This window comes from Diadema antillarum, unplaced genomic scaffold (genome assembly GCF_040938485.1).
Source record: "Diadema antillarum isolate AM-2024a unplaced genomic scaffold, OU_Dant_1.0 scf00000099, whole genome shotgun sequence".
Classification (NCBI taxonomy): Eukaryota; Metazoa; Echinodermata; class Echinoidea; order Diadematoida; family Diadematidae; genus Diadema; species Diadema antillarum.
Genome location: NW_027270988.1, coordinates 4,154,131 through 4,181,241, shown reverse-complemented (window position 1 = coordinate 4,181,241; position 27,111 = coordinate 4,154,131). Strand labels below are relative to the sequence as shown.

The window sequence follows — 27,111 nt, the reverse complement described above, 5'->3', positions numbered from 1 at the left end:
AACTCGAGAGTGGATATCTTTTACTTCATACCTTCAATTCTTTGTATTACTATTATTGTATTCCTGCTCTCTTATATAAAAATTTCTGTAAGGTGTGGTGAAGTTGGTACATGTATATGACAATAGTACATGAAACAAAATATTAATGAAACCTTGCACATGTTGACAAACAGTCTGGACTAGGGTAGAAGATATCTCATACATTCTTTAAGTACTAGAATAATGTCAACAAGAAATAGGAATCTTTAAGGTGTGAACGGGACTTAAGTACTGGAATAATGTCAACAAGAAATAGGTATCTTTAAGATGTGAATGGGACTCGAGTACTGGAATCATGTTGACATGAGATGGTTATGTTTAAAATGTGACTTTGACTATGCTTGCGTGTCATTATTGATGGGGAACTCTGCGGGATGACTGTAGGTTGGGTTGGAGATTCCATCTTGGTCTGTTTTCTCTACATCCTGTATTAGGGGGGAGAGAAAAAGGAGAGTGAGATAGAAGAGTAAGATATATGAAAATGATGTGATATGATATGAATATGTACATCATCTCTACAAATCTTCATGTAACCCCCAAAACATATCTCCAGTTGGGCATTCTGCTGTGAGCTAGTAATTTAACACCCAGTCATAGACATGTAAATGTGGTCTTGGCACGTTAAGGATTAATGTCGACTTCATTTTGCAGATTGCATTTTTCAGACTGCATCCCACATCAAAATGAATTCATATTTTCCTCCATGCGCCTTCAACGCATCTGAGTAGATAATCTGACTTGGGATGATTATTTTTGCTCTTCATACAGGCCCTTCATAATGCTACTACTTTCAATCAAGCATCATTAAGTATTTACCAACATCATCTATCAAATAGAGTCAGTTTCCATTACAATTCAATACGCTATTATGGTATAAATCCAGTATAAGAAACAAAATAAACATGCAAGATGTATCATATAAAATATGAGTGATGCGGAAAACTACATTGTCAATCAAAACTAATATGAGCTTAATTCTTTTTCAGTGAATTACAAATAATGACTGCATTCTCTATCTTCTCACTAGCACAGGGATATACCCCAGAATCTTACCTAAATGTTGTCTGCAAAAGTCTTTCATCATATACAAAACAACATCTCAATTGCCTGCAATTAAAGGGATTTCACACATACTATTTCTTTGATTTCATTATTTTGCCAAAATGAACTGAAATATTGCCACTAGGTATTAACTGTATGTCGAGAATCAACGTATTGAAGCATTTTGAAGTCACTTACCGGTAAACCTGTTGCATATATTCCACTTGCTCCAAACATCTCTGTATTGATATCATTCATTGCAAACTACAGTCAAGGAAGAATGAGACAAATCAAAGTCTTGCTATCAATATGATCCAATGGGTATTTCTATCTTGAGCATAGGATGAACTTATACCATTACTTCTGATTTTAGTTGGTGTGTTAATATCTCTCGACACCATTTTGAAACATAAAAGAAGAAACAACACTCCAGATAGATGCACTATACAAGAGAGATAGCAATAACAAACTCTTCTCATTTCTAGCATGATACTGCTACTTGAAATTTATTATCATCAGCAAACAAAACTGCTATTGTTCTTCTAGATGAAATACTTCAATGTGTCAAACTATTTTAAAAAACATGTGACAAAAATATCATTGTTCTGCATTTATAAAAACCTATTACAATTCATCAGTCTTCGTTCTCAAACTTTGGACATGAGCAAAATCTTAACTACTGCTGTGCTTGTTGTAGAAGGTTACAAGGTGTAAGAAGTTTGAAAAAGGACTTTGTGGTTACCGTGGTGATTCCAAGGTCTGTATCATATCCAGGATTCTCCATGGAGCCAGGAATAACTGTTGTCTCCTCTACAGTCTTACTCCTGACAAATCATTACAGAAAAATATGTCTTTAAAATGAGCATAAACTTCCAACTCTGGGTGTGAAACTCTGGAAACTCTTGATTTTGAATTCTATATATGTACATTGTACCAGACCATACCTGAGAGCAATCTATGTTGATTTGTGTCAGCTCGGCAGGCATTGGGATGGTTTGAATTGATGCTCAGGTGTGTGACAGTATGTACAGTATTGAACATAAACTCAGTTTGTGTTAAGGAGCCATTGAGTAGTATCGACGTCGGCCAAGTACACAGAGACAAATGCTACACATACAGGATAGACATTTGGAACATTTTGGGTCCATGTACTCGATCATGGTACATGTGCTTAGAAGCACACACTTGACATTATTTACAAAGCATACACATTGGGCAGAAAAAGCTTACATTATTTGGTTTAATCCCTGGGGCTGGTTTAATATGACATCATATTTTGATCAAATACTCTCCAGCACAAAATAAATTACATACTTCAAAAATGTACATCAGAGTTCAATGTAAAATTGTTCAAGTGACTCTTCTTGCACTCAGTCCAGAAATATGAACGGCACTTGTTTGTAATGTGGCTGACTATCAAAATTGCAATGACAATAGCGTGTTTCGAATAGCTGCATTCAGTAGTGATTCTAAAGTCATAACCATTTGTGTGCATTGAGTGCTGATTAGTACAGAAAACCCCATTGTACACACTGTCCAGAGTCCTTTCTGTCCTTTCTGGTACAGAAAGGCTTAAAGATCATGTTGTTATATGTAACTGAAACTCACTGTCTCTTTCTGGAGACCAGAAGGAAAGCCAGAACAAGGAAAGCAAGGATGATCATTACTCCCAACACGACTCCCACAGCGATGTAAACCGTATCTGTAAAGATGGAAGTTTTACAACACAAATCCTTACAATTTCATCCCAACAAAATTGTGGTGCATGTCATAAAAAAAAAAAAAATACATTGAAAAAACAACAACATAAAAACAAGGGATTTGTTTCACTTATATCTGACTGATTAAAAACACTGCTCAAACATAAAGAGTACTGTAAAAGTGGATATTTTCGCGTGACTAATTTTTCGCGCTTGGCCGGGTCGGAAGAGTTTCGCGTGTTTTTAATTCCGCGGAATCAAGACATCACGCACAGGCACATTATGGCAAGCAGAAATATTCGCGAGCTTTTATTTTCGCACTAGTTTCTGGTTGCGCGAAATGCGCAAAAATTTGAACACCGCGAAAATTTCCACTTTTACAGTATTCAACTTACCATTATTCTTGTCACCAGTCTGGCTGTCTGGTGTAGGCAAGCGCCGTGTTACCGTCGTTCCTCCAGTACTGCCTGGTGGCATGGTTTTAGCTGGGGGAAAAAAAAAAGAGGAGGAAAAATGGCAAGGTGGAATTTTATAATTTAAATTCTTTAACCTTAGGCATAAGCATATCAGTATTATGAATACGGGCATGGATCACAAAATTTTCTTGACACCTTCAGCATATTTGAAGCTTGAATCTTGAAATTGTAAAACCCTTTGAGCAAACAAGACAGAAATAGGATAGCAAGATTTTGCAACCTTGACTACAAAATGCCATGGACACTATAGGCTACTTCATAAAGCTAATGATACAATGTATTATCAACACATTGATACTGAAATACTTTCCCTATGAGACAACTCTGACAAATTCTTGCAATGATCCCGTCATGCAAACTTATCTATTCTTCTCATCATGATGAAACTATACACAAATTCCTGTTTCCACATTACATTCCTGTTTCATAGTTATACATCGGATTACAATTAAAAGAAAAATCCAAATACTCCAAATCTAAGAGTTTGATTCGGGACAAGCTGATTTTACTGTGACACACTTTCCCATAGATGCTTGCCCAACCTAAAGTATCTCATGACTAGGCTTCAAAGGGTAAATGTTTGGCATGAATTGAAAGAGGGCATGGTCACATTAAAGGTATCTCTATCACATATTTAACCTCTTAGCACCTAATGTCAAGCTCCACTGATTGAAGGAAGCAGTTAAGAAAAGAAAAAAAATCACACATCGTCAAATTTGTGCGTGTCTGGACAAACTGATCACGTATCTCTTGAAATCAGCATGCAGGAGAAGGTGATATTTGGATGATGTACACCAGTCCCCCCCACCCCCCCCCCCCAAAAAAAAAAAAAAAAAAAAATCCTACAAAAGTATTTTTACACACCTGCAACCAAAAACACACACTCACACACAGGGGTGACTACGAGCAATTCAGGTGACAAAGAATCAAAAGAAGTCTACAGGTGAATCAGGTGGCTCACCTTTAGATGTAGTTTTGGCAGGTGTTGCCTTGGTAGTGGTTGCCTTGGTAGTGGGTGGGGTGGTGGTACTGACCGGTAGAGGTGAGCTGGACTGGACACACCCTGGTGTGAAGGACATATCATCCACTGCCAGGAAGGAGCCGGGGTCATCACCTTTGACCCCTTCCAGAACAATCTGGACACAGATTGGAGAATATGACAGATAAACTTTACTCTGAAGGTATTAAACATAATTTCATCATCATCTGCACTGTCATCCTCTACTATCTTCATGTGATCTTGGGTAGGCTGTCCTATGGTCTAGAGGACAGCACCCTGGTGCTTTCCTTGTGAAGGTTCAGGATTCAATAGCTTGTGATATTATTATTCTCTTGATTGGAATACATTCTGGAGTGACATGTGATCTCATTTGTTAAACTTCATGCTGTCTACTGATGACTACATTGCTGACTTCTTTTCAATCTGGACAAAACTTTCACTCCAGAATTGTCCAATGAATGGCATAGCTTTGCTTGAGATGGGGATTCAGGTTTTACCTCTATATGAGATCATTAAAAAAGAAACATCTAAATGAAATATTAAAGAGCATACATGTACAATTCTAAGAAAAATTCAAAGTTTATCTGATGAAAATCGGTTTTGAAATGGCTGAGATATCCTAAATCAAGAGGTCCTAATATAAGGTGGGACCCATCCCACCTTTTATTAGGACCACTTTGTTTTGCTTTGTTTTTTGATATCTTTACAATTTCCAAACCGATTTCCATCTAATAAATTTGAATTCCTCTTAGAATGATATGCTCTTTGATATTTCATATAATTGGTTTCTAATCATCTCACTAAAAGTTAAAACCTGAATTCCCATCTCAACCAAAACTATACCATCCCTCTAAGCAGTGGCGTCTGTACACTATTGAGTATGAATCTTACCTGGAAGAGGACACTGCTGGTGAGTGGTAATGAGGCTCTATTCCACGTCAGTCCCTGGTCACCAGACATACTCCATTTGGTCTCTAGAGGGCCTCCTACTAGGGTCATGAGCTTGATGTTTAGAGTAGCATCATCCCCACTCAAGTAATAGTAGAACCTCATCTGGTTAAGGAAAAAATATCACAGCAAGGTATCGTGATGGTGTGAAAACGTTGTATTATGAAAATGACACCTTCATGCAAATATTAAAGCTTGATCATAGATACAGGTATACAATTATAACTCACGAAATATCATGCATAAGACAAACTAAATCTCTACTCTACAGAGTTCTTTCACTCTTCTTTACAAAGAAGTGTTTTTAGGTGCAACTATTATTTCTGGTGCCACTTCTGGGTTTCATTTCATTTTTTTCTTTTTTCCTTTTGTTTTTAACAAAAAATATGATACTTATGCAAATCATACCATAATAAAATGATACACTGAAAGGTGTAAGACTATAAATCAGTAATAAAATATAGACATAAAACACAAATTTACTACAACAACAACATAATGGTCTACATCAGTCACCCTCTATACAGTACTTGTCAAGAGAGGGCGGTATAACAGTTTCACATCTACTGCAGACTCACTGTACAGCCTGAGGAGACTGGACTGATGACAAAACTACCAAGCTGGGCGGTACTACCACTGCCAGCCAGCTGGAACTGATCCACCACAAGGAAAGAGCCTGGGTAAGAGAACAAAGAATATTTTTCTCTTCAGTCATCTGCTCACTAAACAAGTTTGTGTGAGTAAAACAAGGGCAAACATACAAACTCCATGTTTCATCATTGCCACCACTATCATCGTCATAAGTGCAGTGTCCATGGCATCATCAAAAGTATCCAATTTACTGAGAGTTCATTCATCTAGTTTCAATGTTAGATTTTTATGGTACCATTATACCTCCTCAAGTTCTACTTCTTGAGGCTATGTGACGAAAGCTCATCAGTGTTTCATTATCTGCAGGCTTATTCATATTCTGACTGCAGTCATGACTGTAACTTGAACTCTTTGTGTGGTATGTTTGCATGCCCAACTCAGTCAATGGCTTACTAACTTTGTATATTGTGCTTGAATGCACAACAGTGCACAAACCAATGGATGAATCACAATATGCTACAGTATGTTTACAGCTTCATATGCAATTCAATTCCTCACAGTTATTATATAATACCAAAGCTTGCAAATTTCTCTATAACTTTCCTATATTACCCCATTTCTTGCATAAATGCTTCGATAAAAGGTAGAATAATAAATCTAATTGAATCAATATGTCCCCTTTCCTTTCTCAGATATACTACATATTACTCTCACAAAGTACTGCTATTCAGTGTGTGAATACATATCAATCTCACCAGTACTGCTGTCCAGTGTGTGATCAAATGATAGTGAGGATGATGTGGCAGCCTGAATCCTCATCCAATCAGAATCATCGTCTGTCATCTGCACCCAGCCACACAGGCTTGACTCAAAGTCACATCGTGCGTATGAAGCTGAACACAAAGCAAAAGACAAGTACAAATACACATTGTTATCTAAATACATGTACTACTATCTGCCATGTATATATTTTGTCATATCCTTGACTGTAACTGTGTTATTTTTTCCCTTATTTTCCTGACTTTCTTTCACCAACAAAGCATATTACTATCAATCGCAGTGTGAATGATGCATTATGAGCATGTGATGGAGTAGCAATTGATCTAAACATTCAGTTCTATAATTTCTGCATTATTACAAAAATAATTTTTGTGCATTCAATACCAGCACAATCTTATTCAATGCCTTATCATAGAATCATGTTCATGTACATATGAAATAAATCAGTGTTGCTATGTGATTCTTCATTTAGCATTTTAATATTTCCTATGTCAACACTATAAATTTCTTTCTGTACAAAAAAAACTAGCAATACCCAACAAAAGTACAGGTACAACATATCTACTATTTTGAAAAACATGCATGTATAACACTCAAATGTTGAAATGTTGTAGAATTTTTTTAATAATTGCCAACTTACCACAGTCCGTCTCATCAGAATTATCAAGACAACAATCCTTAGTGAAGTCACACTGGTACTCTGTAGGATAGCACTGGCCACTGCTACAGGCTGACTGACCAACGGGGCAGGCCCCTGGCGTTGCTAGATCATAGGCACAATTGTCGAACCTGACATCGTCGATGGCGAAGCCACCTGCATACGGCGCCGTCTGGTGATTCTCAGCTGTAATCAGCACCTGGACACAATGGGCGAACCAGTTTAATCTCTCATTGAAAGTTACTCTAACATTTTTTTTTTTTTATCACCAATCAAGTTCTGGAGTAATCTACTCCAGATAATGTCGTATGTCATTGGTAAATTGGCAACTCTGAATTTCTTTGCATATGTCTCCTATTGGAGGAGGATTAAGTGAAACTGGCTAGATCCATCAAATCTGGCAAATAATTGGGAAGAAATAAAAAAACTTGCTTATTTGGGAGACAAAAGGAAACTTAAATCTTCTGAAACATTTTGCCAACTTAATAAGAACCACTTAAACAATTAAGCAAGCAAGATGCTTTTGAAAATTTTGCAACAGAGACAAACAATTCCATGTGAACAACCTGAATACTTGCAAAGATAGTCAGTCCCATTAACAAATGCCCAGAACTATTTACTTTGTGTCTCATAATACAACTCGCCACACTAGGTCTGCACACTAGAGTGGCGGAGTCATGTTCAGTCATTGTTTAGGCATACACAGTATGGAAATCTGAAGCATTTCAAATGTAGCTGAGTGATTGATTTTGCTACGAGTAAACTGTGGCAAATGAAATCACTTTTCACATTGCGATGCCAAAACCAGATACTGTAAAACATGATATTTAAGCGGCATGAAATTTTCACAAATTGGAGCCGACGGCCCTTTTTCACAGCATTAAATTTTCGCAAAGTGCCTCTGGCATTCAATACATGTAGTGTAGACAAGAGCCTTCACATGCATTTTAATTTTCCAAATCCTGGCTCTCATGAAATTCGCAAAATTAAAATGCACGCAAACATTAGTAATTTTAAAGCATTTCGTGTGTGCGAATATGGCTGTAGATTCCTACCTGGAAGTCTGCTGCACATTTTGGGATCTGAATCTCTGCTTTGGTCCAGCGATTGTCCACTGCATTCCCGCTATCGACAATGGCCACTGTTCTCTCCTCTGTGAGCACCTTTTGTTTGAGGGCCAGGCGCCCAAACTCAGCACCAAAGGAGTAATACCAGATAGAGGCAGAGCAGGTGGTGCCTGCCTGGGAGAAACGTGGGCTGACCAGAGTGGCAAACTCATTGACCGCACTCGGTACGGTCAGTTGGGAGCCGTCCACATAATAGTATATTCCTGTTGGTGGTGTGTGTGATATGGAATGGTCAACAAATGGTGATGGCAAAACTTGATTTCACAAACATCACATTATCAGCTGTTTAGATTAGATGGTTTGTCCCAGTTCGTAGTTCTAGTATTAATCCGTTGAGGGCGAGTCCGGAGTATACTCGGGTAAGTGTCTATGGGAAATGCGAGTTGTAGCACAATCAAACCATCCTCAAAGGGTTAACTTTAAAGTCTCAACCTTTGATAGATATTTGCAAATGACAGATAAATACCTTCACAGTCATGTTTTCTTATATTTCACAGTTGACTATACTCTATGTACTGAAAAAAGAGGAAATTTGCTTAAAAGAGGAAATTTGAAAAGCAAAATCTTAAGATTCCCGTTATAATTCATGGTTAACTCCAATATGAGTAAATTGGATGTATCAGTTGCACAGTAGTTTCCTACAAGAATCTGAAATTCCCACAGACTATGTCCAAGATTCATTTCCTTTAGGTTGCTGTAGACCAAAAGGTAAGAAGCCCCCCCCCCCCAAAAAAAAAAAAAATCCACAACAACAACAACAACAACAATAACAACAAAACAAACAAACACACAAATTATCATGGTAAGTGGTGCTGCTACCAAAATTTTTCTGGCAACATACAGGCTTTGACTGTTTACCTTGAGGGTTGTTGAGGGTGTGATCCGTCTGAGGGCCCATGAATGTCTGAGACTCGGAGGCGTTGTACCGCAGCCAATCAAAACCATCGTTGAGGCTCTGCTGCCAGGAGCACATGTCTGACTCAAAGTTACATACCGTGGCTGAAGAGAAATTTGCAAAAGATATACAGACATACAAAAGTGTGTATGCAGTATTTTTGTCTGTGTGTACACTTTTCCTTCAACATAAAAATCATAATAAAAACACTTTGAGATATTAATGATACTTGGAAATTCTATGTTCATAGCACACTTTTACACTTCCATAAAATTTATTACCTAATCCTCTACTGAACCTGCTAAACTCTTCAGGAAAAAGTCCAGCCAGGTAACTATTCTCTGGTGGACACATGCTAAATTTACAGAGAAATTTATCCCAAATATATACATGTAATATTACTGCATGCACTCAGTAATATTAGTGGCACACATCAGTACAGTCTGAGGAAAATCATACCACATGTTTCAAATTTTTGAAGTTTTGGTGCCATTATTACAGAAATATTTACCTTTCTTTGAAAATTAAATTTGTGGAATTATCTCTATATAATCACTGTATCATTGCCCTCCTGTGAAGATATTAATTCTGCTTTAGTCTCCTTATCTAGCAATGAGGGCACATAGATTTAACCTAAACTTGAAAAGATCTCATAATTTTCAAATTGATTTTCTGATTTTCCTCAAACCTAAGTGATGCACCCTTGTAATATTTCTGCATTCATTGAATAAATACACATATATTAGATTAATTTCCCTTTGACTACAGAAGTGTAGTTAGATTTCTCCTACTTAGCACAACTTTATACAATAAATTTGAGTTTGAGTATGTGCATGAGTATCAACATGACTTTGATTTACGAAATGAAACAAACAATCATTCACAAAAAACTTACAAAATAAAACACTTTCGTTACTACTGTACTATGAGAGACAGGCAGCTAAGTGTCTCTTCTTTAGACTACATATATGCAATGAGGATAAAGAGTCTTGCCTATGAGCATGGCTACTATTGCCAATAGACCTGAACCTGGGACCTAGTGATTAAGACTCTGTGGTTGAATTGAAAGAGCATGGTACACAAAGAGAGTTATTGATAGGTTGGAATCAATCCTTACGACAGTCTGCTTCATCAGACCCATCATCACAGTCATATCTGAAGTCACAAAACTTGTTGGCTGCAATGCATGACCCGTCCCCACACAATCGCTGGCCTACATCACAGTGTGGTGTACCTGTGTGTGGAGACAAACAAACATACAGGGATTTACAGCATCCAAATATCATGTACATATAAATAATGGATAGAATGTCAAATACGACAGCCATCTCTTGTAAACATTGCTACAATAACTCTACTTGCTTGCAATACTTTACTTTTGTCCAACATAAATATGTATTTTCAAATCAACCCCATTAGATTATCAAAATATATACACTGTACATGTATATGTATATATATGTTTTTTTTTGTAAGTACATGTACATGTATGTAAACCCCTTCCCCAAAGGGTGGAAAGGAAAATCCAAATGAAATATTTCACTGTTTACATCTACACAATATATGCAATGAATTATGTTGCAAGATTAAGGCTTAAACAAACGTGGAGATAGGTGTCTGAATATGACTGTACAATGTTTTCCTACAAACTACAGTATCAAACAAACAAAGAAAAACAGGAAGACAGAAAAAGAATGAAGTCTGAAAATTGCATTCATTCACTCAACACAGTAGAGCCAGTGTAGACTATTAAAGGCAGAGAGAGACAGCTCACTTGTGGGTGTGACTTTGATGGGCAGGGTCTGGTCAGGTGAGACTACACATCCCGGTGTGAAAGAGATGTCATCTATACCAATGCTGTCATCATCGCCGCCGGCAACCGCCTCAATCAAAACCTACATGGGTAGGAGCACGAACACTCAGACTCACACCAAAGACTGAGTCTATCTCTTGCTATAATGTCAATGCATCTTCAGTCTTGTTTTAATGTGGGTTTCACTTCAAAACATCAGCCTATCTTTGATATATTTCAGAAACATTTTTTCTTTTAAACAAGAGAAACATCTGTTTCCAAGAAGTTTGCCACGTTTGTTATGTTTCATAGCTCTTGCAAAATGTATTCCTTCTACTGAATGTCATAAAGAAAAAAAAGTCTCTCCCAAAACCTTGCAAAGGGAGAAATGGGAAATAGCGTTGACTCATGTACTCTTGATGCATGAAAAAGATTCACAATTGCAATGTTAGCTCTTGTAACAGTGTAGACTATGCACCATTTACCCCTGTTGTCTGTACATCTGTACCACATTGACCATCACAACCTTTGCTAAATGATGACCTAGCAAGAACCGTCTAATAATCATTTTATCAGCAACCTTGAGGCAATAACAAGTAAACATAAACATGTACTGTACATTGTATTTCAGTTATCTTTCATATACACAACATAAAAATTTGACCTCAACTTTTGACCTTTATTGTTATGGTTTAGCAAAAATATAGTCAGTTATTGGCAAAATCACATCATAACAACATCAGACGAACCAAGCTTAGATGAACTGCAAGCTTTTTATTGTTTATACTTAGATTTAGAATTTGACCAAGATCACAGACTTGCAACAATGTAAGAATAAAGAGTAAATTACAATCACAGGGCCACACACACACACACACACACACACACACACAAAAGGTTTTTAAAATATTCTCAGAATATATAGAATTACAACGAAATCTAATAAGAATATCTATTCACATTGTTATCCATAAAGATATCTTAATACCATGTTTGCCATCAAGATTACCACTGCATCTGTAGAAGAATCAATCACATAATCACAAAGCTCACAGGATAACTCCTATCTATCCACTTTAACCTGTTGAAAACTAGTCTTGGATAGTAGGGCAAAGTGTCATAGCAAAATCAGCTCATCATCAAAGGGTTGAAGTACGGTGGGTTCAAGTACGGTGTATGCACACACAACATTCTCACCTGGAATTTGTTGCTGATGTCCAGGAAGACTACAGCTCTCAGCCACTGGTCACCTTGTGGACCGGTCAGTGACCAGACACTCTCAGGAAGGTCAGATAATGAGACCAAGGTCAAGACTCTGAGTTCATTGACATTGACCCCATTCATGTGGTACCAGAACCTCATCTGAGAAGAAAATTTACAAAAACACACAAAAAAGATGAAAATGAATTTGACCTAATTCCCCCTCATATTTCAGAGAATTAACCTCATCACGAAACACTAGTCTGAGATTAAGATTGAATAAATCATTAAAAAATAGGTAATCTTCAGAATTACCAAAAGATAAAAAGGTAGTTTGGTCAACACAGAGACTGTAATCTTACAAGATCTATGCAATTCCATATACCTCCCTGTATTCAGGTAATTATAGGTCCTACAAGCACACAGTGTTCAAAATGGTCCATCTGTTATTGTCCATGCTTGTTGAATGCTAGACCTGAGTGTACAATGTACAATATGTACAGTGTACTTGGGCTTGGGTTCATTGGAAATGCATGTTATAATGTAGCAAAACCAAGTATAAAGCTTCAATGGGTTAACCTTTGGGCTGGTCCATCAAACCCCATGCAAGATTGAGATATCAATATTCATAGTGTGACCGGTAAAGTTGTGCTCTGAGATGAGATAATTTCTCTGAATGTAAACTGTTCCTCTTTAAACTCTAGTGGAGAAATAGGTTACTCATACACGTGTATCAAAAAGTTAATCGTTATGAAATCAATTACAAAGATACACTTGTAGGGATATGTTTGAGTTTATGATTATGTATGTGTGTTCCCAGTTATGAGTATCATATAATGAATGTAAATATGGGCAAATGTTTTGTTCAAAAAATAGCTGATAAAATAATCTACAGAAACATTTGAACAAATCAATAGTCTGAACTATGTGGATGCTTATTTCTGTCACTTTCCCGATAGTGTGACTGACAGATCTTTACTACTATTTTTTTATCTTCCTTTTGTTCCTCATACCCAGTACATTATAAATGTATATTGCTTAGGGATTTGTACATACTATTATACATGTACAATGTACAACTGTACGTACATGTTGCTTTCTCTTGTTGCTTCCCTCTCTCAAAATATAACATTACCGTCTTTATGCCTTTCCACTTTGAACATTTTGCCATCCTACAACAGGTGAATTCTTGTTTCATTGAAGTTTTGACCTTTGACTTTAATGACCCTTGACCTTTGACCACTCACCTGACAGTCCCCAGATTGAGGCTTTGAGTAGACTAGTCCTTCTAGTCTAGCCCTCTTGTTTGCATCACTCTGATAGGTGTAGAGATACAGGTAGTGGCCTGAAGAACAGAACATAACAACAATTACAACTAGGCATCACTCTGAGAGGTGTAGAGATACAGGTAGTGGCCTGAAGAACAGAACATAACAATTAGGCAAATTGTGATGAAATCTATTGAAATAAGATAAAATTTTCCTTGTACAGAAGAGGGCAACAATATATAACGATTACATACTTACAAACGCACAATAAAAAACATGGAATAATGGAAGCTATAGTGTACTTCAAGTGGAATATTGTATTGTTACAAATACGTTTTCATTGTCATGAATGTATACATGTACTTATATCATTATTACTTCTTACAATGATGTATTGTGAGTATAGAATCAATTGTGATTAAAATACAATTTACCTGAAAGAAATATACATTCAGATCAAACATTAACATCACATATCAAAATTGTAGCCAAACTTCAACATCTAGAATACAAATCATGGAGATGGGTTTCATATATTTGCACATTCAATGAATCTAATAATATGTTGCGACAGACTCCTCCTACACTTTCATAACATCAGTGACACACCACACTGAATTACCCCGCTGAGGTACTGAACACAAGAGATGCTTACCAAATGCAGTGTTTAGGGTGTGGTCTACCCCAGGGGCACCAGCCTGCACCCCTTGGTTACCAGTCAGCCACACCCAGTTTAGATCATCATCACTACTCTGCTTCCAGTCACACAGATCAGTCTCAAAGTCGCACCTGTCATAGGAGTCTGCAACCAAGAGGTGACAACAATGTCAAATATTTGAGATTCACATTAATCTGTTTGATACTGAATTCTGAAATCCCCATAGACTCAAAGGCGCATAGTCCTGGTAGTGTAGAGGGCGCTGTTGATGATACCGCCGATCACCGTTAGCATTGATGCGAAGATTGCCGAAGTTGAGCTGTCATCAAGAGTAAAGCGCGTAGGTGTTGCTAGGTAACGTTGTCTCGTTATCTCCTCTGTGCATCACGCAGTCTGTAGTAATGCCAGGGTGCGTGCATACAATGTACAGTATGTGGTTCTTATTATGACACCACAAAATAAGTTTGCTAAAGCTGTCATCCCCCTCAGCCGAATCATGAGCCGAACTGTGATCGGACCACTGACTACAGTGGATCGGACTTCTTCGGACTCGGGGAAATGGGTCACAGACGTAAGCGCTAAAGAGGAGTCGATAGCGTAGGTCTCTATAGGAAACTTGCGCCGTGCACCCGCGTACACATTTGACTAAACCACTGGGACCATGTGCCTTCAATACATAGGCCACCAGGTTCCTGTGTGGAATGGGCTAACCCTCTCTGTACCAATGAATCAAATGGACACAAATTTCACACACAAACAAATGGACAGGAATTTACTGAAGCATGCAGAAGGACAAGCAATAAAATTGAACCATGATGATGAAATACTGTATATGCCATATATTTCGCAAGTCTAAATTTTCGCGAATCGGGAATTCCCGACAATTTCGCGAGTGGTTAAATTCGCGATCGTGGAGTATTATACCGAATGGAGAAATGTACATGCGTATGTCACATCCACATTGGGATCAGAGTCAATATTTTTGTGTGTCTTTAATTTCGCGAATAGCACCTGACTCGTGAAATTCGCAACAATAAAAACCTCGCGAAATATTCGGCGTATACAGTACTGTAAATGCATAAATTTTTGCGGTACATTAATTTTCATGGATTTTGCGCTACTTTTGACTAGCGCATACTCTAAACCCTCTAAAATATCTTGCACAATTTTCTCTGCACATTTTGAATTGGATGACAGTTGTGCAGCATGAATTCAAGAACTCGCCAATATGTTTTCAAGCAGATCAGTGCAAAAGAATTAATTGTGCGAAAATATGGACGTTTACACGACACAAAGTTATCAAATGTAACTGATATAAACAGAGATTGCATTTTCATGAATGATAATGATATTTCATTCGGCTGAGAATTATATTTACAATGTACCTCCACATGTACACGTACATACAGTATTGCACTTGACACAAAAAGGTGCTATAGTAAGTATCAGGTGCTTCAATTCCTTATCTATCTTTTTTACTCATTCATTTCTTTTTAAGCCTGCCTAGTATGAGTTTGAGAATTTAGATAGTGCCTTTTGGCTTTTGGTAAGATGACAGAAATAAATGGAAGTGAATTCCAGCTGGACATACCACAGCTCCTTTCGTCCGTTCCGTCAGTGCAGTCGTCCGAGTAGTCACATCTCTCATAGAACGGCACACAGAGGAGGTTATCACACACAAACTCACAGGGTTCGTAGGACTCCACCTTACAGCCTTCAAACGTGATGTCATCTATGGCAATCACATCTGTACTGTCCTCTATAAACACCACAAATCTTAGCTGCAGGAGAATACAGAAGAAAAAGAAATAATTCATCAAGAGGATGCAAGCATCTAAATAAAGTGTGAATACACAGCAAGGAAAGGGTAAGCACAAAAAACAATCCCTGCAGTTACACAATACAGTGCAGTCATATATTTTTGATGAGAGATATCTACATTGTAATGCAAAATATATATCTTATGAAATGACAAACATGATCTTATGTAATTGGAAAATATCCCTCCTTAAGACAGGCAAACTCTGTATCTCCATTCCACTGTGAAAATTGAAGCAAAATGTAAGTGTGTTCCACTACACACTGTCATATTTTTCTGGGGACATGCAGTTTAAAAGTGATGTGAGAAACTGAGCATTCATTCCCTTAACCTCATCCTTAAGAAAAGTGAATAAAAAGAATCAGAGATATCCAAACAATGATGACCAAATATTGCAAACTCATAGAGCACTGCACTACAAATAGTTTGTCCAACATAGGCCCTCACTACATATCTTTATACAAAACTGTAGCTACCAGTACTACATAATAATTATTGTACTTCCAACAGCCAAGCTTCTTGATTTTACATGTGGTATTTGTTATTGGATGATGGTATGTAGGATAGACTGTTCCATGACTGTGGAGGTACTACTGGGAAAGTATGATTACCAGCAGTGGTTTCATTTCTTGATACAGTGATTACACAGGTAGTTAATATGGGAGCTTCTGTTATGAGTGATTGATTTGAAAGAAGTTTAGAAAGATAACATTGTGTTGTATTTTGGTTGGATTGATATGCAAGCATCAAGTCTAGAGCCTATTTATCTAGGAGATGTGGAGCCAATAATGCACACAAGGCCTATTGAGAGAGTGTGATTTTGGGCTTGTCATGGTACATATTTTTGCACTGTGATTTGGGGAGAAGTTGCCATCTTCTGAGTTTTAGTGTTGTTGTTGTTGTTGTCATGCTGTAGCTATTGTTGTGCTGTTTTGTTTTGTTTTGTTTTGTTGTTGTTGTTGTTGTTGTTGTTGTTGTTGTTGTTTTTTTTGGGGGGGGGAACGCAGGAGGGCAGAGTATTGAGAGTACAAGAGCAGCCTGGATTCTTAAACTCCTTCCTTTCCGTTACCTGATAGCTGTTTATCTGGCGTCCCAGGCCTACAGTAGCCTGTGTCCATGCAGTGGTGGACGTAGAGGGTGGAATCCATACAACAGCTGACCCGGCGGGGTTGTTTATTTGGTGGACTTGGAGGTAGAACTCAGTGCGAGGTGTAGAAGAGGCCATCTAATTAAAACAGAATGCAGAAATACGGCTTCATAAATTTGATAAAACACTGGATGAATATATCAGGAAGCAACTTTACATTCATATCTGCAAGATGTTCCATTTCCTTTCATTTTAATTAAATTACTTGGAAGAAAGAAGATGAATTTAAAGAATGTTGTAACCCATTACAGAATACTGCCCAAAATTCATTTGTATATGTTTGTATTAGAGAATGGAATAATTTGCCATTGAGAATTAGGTCAGCCTCATCACTATCCAACTTTAAACGTACATGTCGCATTTATCTTGAGGGAAATTTGTAAAACAAGAATGATCAGGGAAGCTGTATTTAAAAGTATAGTAAAATAGAAAGTATCTTTCTGCAATTTCATGTAAATTATATGTATGTACATGAGAGTTTTTGTGACACGTGTTTGTGTGATTGAATGTGTGTGTGTGTGTGTGCGCATGTGTGTGTGTGTGTGCTTGTGTTGCATTTGTCCTATGTAAATATGTTACTATTATACTTCTTGTTAATATGTTTAAAACTTTAGTATGTTTTGCTTTGTTTTATATGTTAATCCGGGACCCCTTTTTTACAAGCTCTGCTTCTTTTGGGGTCCCAAACCATTCATTATTCTTAATGCTGTATCCTTTTGTAAAATGTCAAATGTTTAATGAATTGGTTAAATAAACTTGAAACTTCAAGTTCTTGAACTTGAAGTGTCTATTATAGCAAAATTCATGCATGTTATAGTAAAACCAGCTCTTCCTCAATTGGTAATAATGATTCATTTATGCTAGACTTCATCAGGAGACTTTTTACCTGTGATATAAACCAGAACTTGACAGTGCATCCCGGAGCCGTGTCAGGAAGGACTGGACTCACAAGTCTAGCTTGCTCATTGAACTGGCCATTTCCACTTCCAATCTTCATATAGAAACCTACAGGGGGAACAAAATATGAATGGAGAGAAATCCAATACATATACAAATGTACAAAATGTCACATGAATGTATCAATTACCAACTGAATAAGAATAAAAAAACTTGTGTAGTGTACATAGATCACCTTGAAGTGAATGTATTTCGTGCAATATTCATAAATTCATGAATGCATGCACACTTGGTAAACACACAAACAAGGTAATTCTTCTGCAGTTACAGTGACAGCTATTATCCTCTACTCTTTTACAAAGTAATACACACATAAACAACAGCATGGACACCACAGATGTGGTCCATTTAACACAAGAAATAATGTATGTCACTATTGAAAGTTAAAACAAGGAATATGCGGTTTACTAGTTAAGGTACCAGAGTTAAAAACTGTACCATGTACACTTACAAACATGTACATAATAAGTCTTCAGATATAATTATATATATCTGTAATTATTTATATTTGTGACATACAATGTACATTGATGTTTGAGAAAGGACTTACCACCAGCAAACTTTGGGGACACATCAGCCTTCAGCAAACTGCCCTGTTCCCTAGTCCAGGCGTATGTCCCATAGCTGTCGTCCTGGTAACCACACTGATCAAACTCAAAATCACATGAACCTGGCATGGGAATAGAGTTGATGTAGAAATTGCAAATAATATTTAAGCCAACTTTTATAATTCAATGACACAATCAAATGACATTTTGTTTTACAAATCAACAAAATGATTGGTTATCAGTGTGAATAACAGAATCTTCTAATCTTCTTGATATATATTACCATCATTCTTAGTGACTATTGTTACCATAGTTACTAAATTCATACACGGAATCATCACTGTTACCAACATGATTATCATCATTAGCATAACAATAGCATCCCTGTAAGTATTTTGTTTCTTGCTGGTTTCTATAATTCTTGACACCTCAGTTACTACCATTACCATAATTATAACTGTTGCAATAACCATGATCATAATCTTCAATAATACCATCATACTTGTTGCCATGATTACTATCACTATTTGTATTGAGAAGATTCTGTTATTGTCCCGGGTATTTTTGCCTTTCATTTTTGTTTTTCTTTATTTTGGTCCTACGTTGCATCCGTGCTCCTCATATGTATCTTACACTCTGTTCAGAGTTTGGGACCTACGCTTAATAAGCTCGCTTTTTAAGTAAGTTCCATCATATTTCTGTAGCGTTATACATAGAACCAAACGTACGATGATTGACCGCTATGTTTTATATGTTTACATTAATTTACCGTGCATCCAAGCCGCATATTATGATTCACTATGTTTTTATTATATTTGATGTACATTCCTTCATTGAGAAATATGAAAATAAATTGAATTGAATTGAATTGAATTACCAAATCATCACCATTACCCGCATAACTATTGCTGTCAATTTTATAATAATAATCATTACACTGTTACCATCATAATCTTGACCAACATATCTTGTAGTCATTACCATCATACCTGTTATCCTTACCATTACAAACATTACCTCTTAATTGGGATCAATAAACATGTTCATTGCTGTTTTATCATAATCATCATCGCTAACATCAAAATCATTACCATTACTACCCTAACCATCACCGTCATAACCATCATAATCACTGCCATTTATCATCAAATCATCACCATTACCATCATAATCATTGTTGTAACCAACAAAGTCCCTGCCTCAACCATTATTGACACTGTTGATATCACAACTACAATGTATTGGTATTGCCATCATATCATCACTGACCATTACTTGACATAGCTATAGCTGTTTCCATTATAACAACTATGACAATTGGCATTACCATTGTGATAAGTACCACAACCACCATTATAATTGCTGCTGTTACCATCACAATCATTACCATCATAATCATCACTGTTGCCATTATCAAAGCAATTACCATAATGATCAAAATTATCATTAAAGGGGATGGCTAGTAACCGATCAGTGGGAATCAGTGGGAATGCTGAGGGATGATTGTTCCAATCCTTGTGGGATTTATTTAAGAGTACATTATATATCTACTGTTGTGTGAAAATTATTTGCTTCAGAACGGTCTCATATTCAAGTAATTTGCAGATTAATGCCCCGTCACTGACCAGGGACGCTTACCTGGAAACATTAAACTGCACATTACTTGAATATGAGACCATTCTGAAGCAAATAATTTTCACACAAGAATAGATATATAGTGTACTCTTTAATCCCACAAGGATTGAAACAATCACCCTCCAGCATTCCCACTGATTCCCACTGATCAGTTACTAGCCATCCCCTTTAAAGTTACCTTCATCTCAACTACAAATACACTTTTTATATTCATCAAACCTGAATGCAGATATTTTTGTTTTGTCTTGTTAGTTTCTCTCATTCTTCATCTCAGAAAATGGCTGGAAAGCCCAAATTCAGCTGCTCTATTAGAGTCTGGTTTTCCATGGGGTCCACTTGGATGTTCATCAATCAATGATGTACAATCTATGTGCACAAGTGATATTTTATAACACTAATGTCCTGGCACATCGTTATCCTACAGGACATTAAAAAAAATCCCTTACTTAATGCTATTTAAGATTGACTAATCATGAAGGCCTTCATCTGATCTTACCACATGAAGCCTCATCATCCCCGTTGCTGCAGTCATTCTCATAGTTGCACAGCTTGTCCACATCAATACATGTTGAGTCAGAACACTGCCACTTGCCTGCACCGCATGGACCCAAGGTGGTCTGGGGTGCTGAGGTGGACCCAGTGGGTAGGTCAGCTGAGAGGGAGGTGAAGCAACAAAAGACATAATACATATGACCCTGGGGGACACTTTAATTTTTGTTATCATATTCATTTCTACACATTCAAGCCAGAGTATACTTTACATTGGTGCTGAACAGGTTACTATAAGGTACAGTCATTTTCAAATATTCATTAACATAAACAAAAATACAAAAATGCAATGAATTTTCATATCTACCTTTTGGATATTGGAAGAAGAGTACATTCTTTTCGCTCACCACTAGATTCTCACAAGGCAACTCCACTATGAGTATCTTAATTGGTTTTGTTTTGTTTCTATGTCTTCAAGAAGACAGCGACTCAAAAGAGATCACTAGCATAAAAGAAAAGTCCAACGCAAATATACAACAATTGAAGGCAGATCTGAAACATAAGTTTATTCTGAGTTTCTGTAGGTTGTGCAGTTGGAAATGAAATACGGTTGTAACACACTAATGATGGTACTGAATATTTTTCATTATCTTATCTTTTTCAACTGAGAAACCAAATTAACAAAGATTTTCTCTCAACTATTCTGAGCAATGTTGACTAGTGAACAATCAACGGCAGCCATGATTTGATTGAATTTTGGCAGTAAGGTTCAACTTAAGGCTAATTTCAGCCCTGTTTTGCTCTTTTTTTCTAAATACGTTAACCCTTATACATAATATCACTGTAAAGAGACTTACAGTTTGCCCGGACACACTGTGGAGTGACCGAGGTATCATCTATGGCTATGTCTCCATAGGGTCCGTCCCCTCGCACTGCTTCTATCACAATCTAGGACAAGATGGAGAGAGAGAATGAGTGATAGAAAGAGAAAATATTACGGCAACATGATAATACAAATGTACATATTCTGTCAGTTGAGAGTGGAAACAGAATGTGTAGATATTTGCAGAATGATGATAGATGTGTGTTCCTACAATTCTTTTTTTCTCAGGAGGGTGTTTGTACTAATGTATGTAATTCCTGTGCACATAACATGTATGAAGATTTCACTCAAACTGTATAAGACTTGAGTTTTGCTATTACTCTAGAAACATGACAAACCAGATAGGATAACTAGGACTAGATCTGCAAAGACAGATTTAAATAATACATACTTATTTGTTTAGATGTTTCACATAACCATCCAATGAATAAAATCTAAAACTACAAGGCAGAGAAATTGATTATTTTCTTCCCACATCTGATGGTACATGTATATGTGACCCGCTACAACAAAAGGATCCTAAAGTCGCTGACAGGTGAGCCGAGAAAATCGAGTTTGAAGTCAGATCATCAAAATAGGTCAAAACGTTCGGATTTCTGTCTTTGAGAAAATTTTGTAGTCTAATATATCTTCTGTCATCTGCCGAAATCTCGTAGGTAAATAATACAAGGAAAGGCAAGAAAATAGCCCTTTTCTGGGCCATGATTTTCTGACTTTCAACGGAACAGAAACATGTCCGAAGATTTGGATTTAGCGCCGCAGCTAGACTCTGCCCCTAGCAACGAGGGAGTGATCTCATTGGTCAGTGCATTGCATCCTTGCTACCGATTGGTCGTGCGTAGACCGCTGGTGCTAAGCTTGAATGAACATCGCGGAGGTTGCTAGGAGCGTACCTTCTATTGTCAAACAGTGAAAACTGTCTCGCTTCCCCTTGATCATGACAGTGTCGGAAGGGAAACTTTGAAAGCGGTTTTCTCGAAACGCTGATTTCCTAAGCCACTTGACATGCGCTAATAAAATCATTGATATCTCCGCAACTGAGTACTTTATTGAGGCATGTTATGTATGACATTAAAGTGGAAAAGTAAGGGAATAATGTCATGTCATTTTCAGAAAATTGTCCTCCCCCGACTTTTGGATCCTTTTGTTGCAGCGGGTCACATATGTAAAGGCTCATTATTGTTATTTTTTTCTTGTACCTCTTCTCATTTCATTTGTACTGGAGGAATGTGTAGCCTTCATTCAATCTGTGTGTACACCAAATACAATGTGTACTTCTATCAGTACTTGTATGTTATGTATAGTGAACACTTACAAATTATTTTTCATACTCAATCACATTACCATAATATACACTCAAGCAGAGCTAGAACAGTACAATGTGAAAGGCATGGTTTATTACTGCCTCATTACCCTAACAAATGAGATATTCTTCAGATATATTACCTGGAAGTTGCTACTTGAGGTGATTTCCATGTCTGCCAACTCCCAGTAATCATTGGAATGACCTGACTTGGAGAAGAGGGGTGTAAAGTACGCCCCTACAGCAGTCCGGTAGTAGATATTAAGGGTGCCGATGTCGCTGCCAAACATGTGATACCACAAACGGAACTACGGACAAACAGCCACAAGAGAAGGTACAATGAAAACTTTCCACACAGTTCATATATGGGTGAGCACAGATGGTAAGATTCTCTGGATATTTATACTTACAGTATTGGTTACCTTGGTTTATCAATATGATTAAATGGCAACTGAAAAGTCAACTGCAAATGGCTTTATCTTTTTTTTTCATGCCAGCAATACAAGCACTTGAGTCAATTCTGTTGGCTACAAGGTACATAAATTGTAAAAACATATAGCTATATCAAATCTGTCACTCAAAGAAGGGCTGAATACCACAAAGATTCTATTCTTTCTGTTCAAGTGCCAAACATCTTGACATACATTGTATTACTATTCCAGCACAAAATGGTAAAATATTAATCTGTGACTACTCTCACCCGACATGTGACCGAGGGGTCAACCAGCTGGTAGGCGGGGCTTATGACTCGGGCCCTGGAACCTTCACTCAGACCAGTCAGACTGGAGTCCATGACCAAGTAGAAACCTAGGATGAAATATATGATATTCTTTCTTTTTTAAAGTGATGTCATCGTCATTGATTATTATTGCTATCTGTTTCTCATAGGTTTATTCTAATTGGATTTGAAAATGTAATCACACCACTCCCATAAAAATAAAGATATATTGAGAAGTATATTCATATCTGCATATCATATCATTTGATAAAGAAAAAATGTCAGCAAGATATTTCAAAACAAGATTCTGCTTTATCTGCAAATCGGTAGGAGAATATTTTCAACACTTTTCATAAACAGCTGTTAAAAGAAAGTATGATAGCATTTAAAGGGTAAACAAAAATCAACACACATAGACAATTAACAATGATATCTAGCAATATGACTGTACTTCACAGAGACTGAGCTTACAATTCCTTCCTCAATATGATACAATATCATGCAATCCTTGTGCAAAGCATGAGAAAAGTCATGGTTTACACCTTAAGCACCATCTCACCAGTGTATTGAGTGGTGTGGTCCCTGTATGGTCCTGTGGCATAGTTCTCTGTGTCCGAGGGACCGGTCCTTCGAATGAAGTTGGTCTCATCGGTCGATTCCTGGGTCCAGCCACAGAAATCCACCTCAAAGCTGCACATGTCATATGAAGCTGAAAGCAAAGAAACATGAGACCTTGTGGGCTTACAAGTAGGTACTGGTGTAACTCACTATGGCTATGTTATAGAAAGTTATAAAATTGAAAGAACATACAACTTATATCTAAGTTCTGGGCATTTTGATGTAAAGCTTACAAGAATTTGGCCGATTTGTTCTTTATACTACACCTTATATTGAGGTTCTGCACATTCTAAAAATTGAGCACTAATATTTCTTAGACCTACATAAAAAAGAGCTTTCTTTTTAACATCAATGTTTTAAGGGGTCTTTCAAAGATATGAGCTCCCTATCCGTATTGGCAAATGAGTGATTTCCTATGTTTAGGGCTAATCCCTATCAAGGTTTGTAGATCCATCCTTTGTACTAGTGAGTAGTGACAACCTCTCTCTAAAGTCTACAGGAATTCGAGTTGAATACAAATGATTAAAGCTCAAATGAAACAAATCCAACCGAAACACAATTTTTCAACTGACACGTGTATATGCTTGAAACAGAAAAACAAAGAAAGCAAAATTACATCTAATGGTATCTCCTAATGTACAGAAATATGTCAAAGCTGTGACGAACCAAAGCTACCAAAGCTTGTTCTTACCACACAGGGAAGAATCCTCATCAGAATAGTCTCCACAGTCATCAGTGAAGTCACAGAGACGGCGGGAGTCAATGCAGGCATTACGGTCACAGCGGAACTCATCCGCACCACAGGCAGAAGATCGCTCAGCTGTAAGCAGAATGGTGGGGGAGGGAGAGCTAAAATTCAAAGCTTGAGGAAACTCCATCATGATATTACACAAAGTCATAAAAGTACAATACTGTATAATCCATATATTTGGCGAGTTTAATCTATTTGCAAAGTGGAACTTCCAGACAATTTCGTTGGTACTTTATTTCTTGATCATGGAATACAGCAATGGAAGAAAAAATGTAAAAGTGCACATCTCATTCATGTTTAAGATCAGAGTAAATATTACCATGTGTTTTAGAATTTTGTGAATAGCACCCAACTTGCAAAATTCACAAATATAACCCCCCCCCCCTCCCTCCTCCCGTAAAATGCATGGTGTATAGAACAATGATTGATACATACTGTACCTCCAAAGGCTTTTATGATAATCTGCACTCTCATGTCAGGCATTTACATTGTAAGAACAGGTGGGGCAATGTCTTGGAATGATAATTTTCAAATACCATGAAATATCATCCAGCATACATGCTACCAAAATTCATAAAATAGTGCTTTAAGGTGCAAGAGGTTTGTCTGAAATGTATGTATGAAAATGATTGACACTTGCAACTAGCTGAGGTACTTCATTATCGGGCAAAATATGACATATTACTAATGGGGAGGGGCCAATGCTGGTTGCTAAGCAACTAATTCTTACCTGGCAGAGCACAGCCCTCCATTCTGATGTCATCGATGGCGACATCGCCCAGGACTTCGAAGGTCCTCACAGACTGGAACTTAACCTATAGTAGTAGAGGGCATGAACTCCTGTTAGTTCAAAACATATCATCAAAAAAAGATTTGCTCCTTCATTAGCTTGAATTCACTATGTGTACTCCAATCACTTAATGCCACACATGTATATTGTACTTTCCAATTATATGTCATATTATGATGCATTTAACACAGAGCTAACAAATAGTGTAAATTTAAGTAAATACAACTGTACCTCATCATTTCTGGTTTAAACAAAGACTGAGATGTCAATATGGTGTAAAGGTACAATCCCTACAAATTTTAAGATAACATTCATAACACAATCATAATAATCATGACTGCTTTTTAATTGACATCATAAGAAAACTAGATATATCGCTACGGTGACTGATATGCCTCCGCCATAATGCATGGTTCTCCTAATAGGTCTATAGTACAATGTCTTGACAATGTGTGATGACAGTTTCACACAATTGGCAAAATATTAAAATGACAGGTTTGACACAAATGTGCTGAATGTTCACTTTCCTAGAACTAGGTTCACTTGGATGAATGATTAAAATGTCAGAGTGCAGGTATTTGGGGAGCTGATGATTTTTACTTGACTTTTGACCCTTTTATAAGTTTATGCATTGAGTAATTTTCATGGTATTTGAGAAAAAGTATAATTTCAGTATCAAATGGGAAAATAGCATTATCTAAACCTGGCCTTTGACCTTTGACCTCACAGTTCCAAAGAGAATCACTGTTAGGTTGAACATGCATAAATATGTAAGTTTCATGATGATACCTTGAGTTACTTTTGAGATATGGAGGAAAAAGTGCAATTCAGCACTTTCACTTGACCTTTGACCTTGTGACCTTTGACCTTTTGGCAAGAAACTTCCCACAGAATATATATTGGGTAATACATGTATACATCAAGTTAAAAAAAAAAAGAACCTTCAGGCATTGCATAATTTGTATATGCCGATGTGTTGGCTCAGTGAGTAGAGCGGCTGCCCTCACAATCGGGAGGTCGTGGGTTCAAACCCCGGCCGCGTCATACCAAAAGACGTTAAAAGATGGGAGTTGCTGCTACCTTGTTTGCCGTTCAACAGTTGAAAAGGTTAGAGCAACGTCGATCTGGCGCTGCTCAGTGGCTGCCGGGCCCACGATCAATTGGGCAAAAAGAATTTCCATTCATGGACAATAAAATTTGGAGTTTATATCCAAAACAATTATTATTATTATCATTATTAATATAAGGAAAGTAGTGATATTTTCCCTAGATAATCACTG

At 37.1% G+C, this 27,111-nt stretch overlaps 1 protein-coding gene across 1 annotated transcript in view; it reads right to left on the bottom strand.

Annotated features, from left to right (window-relative positions):
• Positions 1-374: 374 nt before the first annotated feature.
• LOC139718796 (MAM and LDL-receptor class A domain-containing protein 1-like) overlaps positions 375-27,111 on the bottom strand; it is a 146,700-nt gene continuing 119,963 nt past the window's right edge. The window contains exons 117-143 of the mRNA XM_071630260.1: positions 25,772-25,856; positions 24,982-25,110; positions 24,232-24,381; positions 23,655-23,761; positions 23,098-23,262; positions 21,626-21,716; positions 20,776-20,931; positions 18,647-18,766; positions 18,026-18,144; positions 17,062-17,217; positions 15,765-15,954; positions 14,171-14,317; positions 13,495-13,592; positions 12,245-12,409; positions 11,030-11,150; positions 10,373-10,489; positions 9,219-9,359; positions 8,289-8,563; positions 7,216-7,432; positions 6,551-6,688; positions 5,783-5,880; positions 5,148-5,309; positions 4,218-4,392; positions 3,176-3,265; positions 2,689-2,782; positions 1,823-1,904; positions 375-464 (exon numbers count right to left, since the gene is read on the bottom strand). Coding sequence (XP_071486361.1) covers positions 375-464; positions 1,823-1,904; positions 2,689-2,782; positions 3,176-3,265; positions 4,218-4,392; positions 5,148-5,309; positions 5,783-5,880; positions 6,551-6,688; positions 7,216-7,432; positions 8,289-8,563; positions 9,219-9,359; positions 10,373-10,489; positions 11,030-11,150; positions 12,245-12,409; positions 13,495-13,592; positions 14,171-14,317; positions 15,765-15,954; positions 17,062-17,217; positions 18,026-18,144; positions 18,647-18,766; positions 20,776-20,931; positions 21,626-21,716; positions 23,098-23,262; positions 23,655-23,761; positions 24,232-24,381; positions 24,982-25,110; positions 25,772-25,856 — 3,678 coding nt within the window. The remainder of the gene's footprint in view (positions 465-1,822; positions 1,905-2,688; positions 2,783-3,175; positions 3,266-4,217; positions 4,393-5,147; positions 5,310-5,782; positions 5,881-6,550; positions 6,689-7,215; positions 7,433-8,288; positions 8,564-9,218; positions 9,360-10,372; positions 10,490-11,029; positions 11,151-12,244; positions 12,410-13,494; positions 13,593-14,170; positions 14,318-15,764; positions 15,955-17,061; positions 17,218-18,025; positions 18,145-18,646; positions 18,767-20,775; positions 20,932-21,625; positions 21,717-23,097; positions 23,263-23,654; positions 23,762-24,231; positions 24,382-24,981; positions 25,111-25,771; positions 25,857-27,111) is intronic.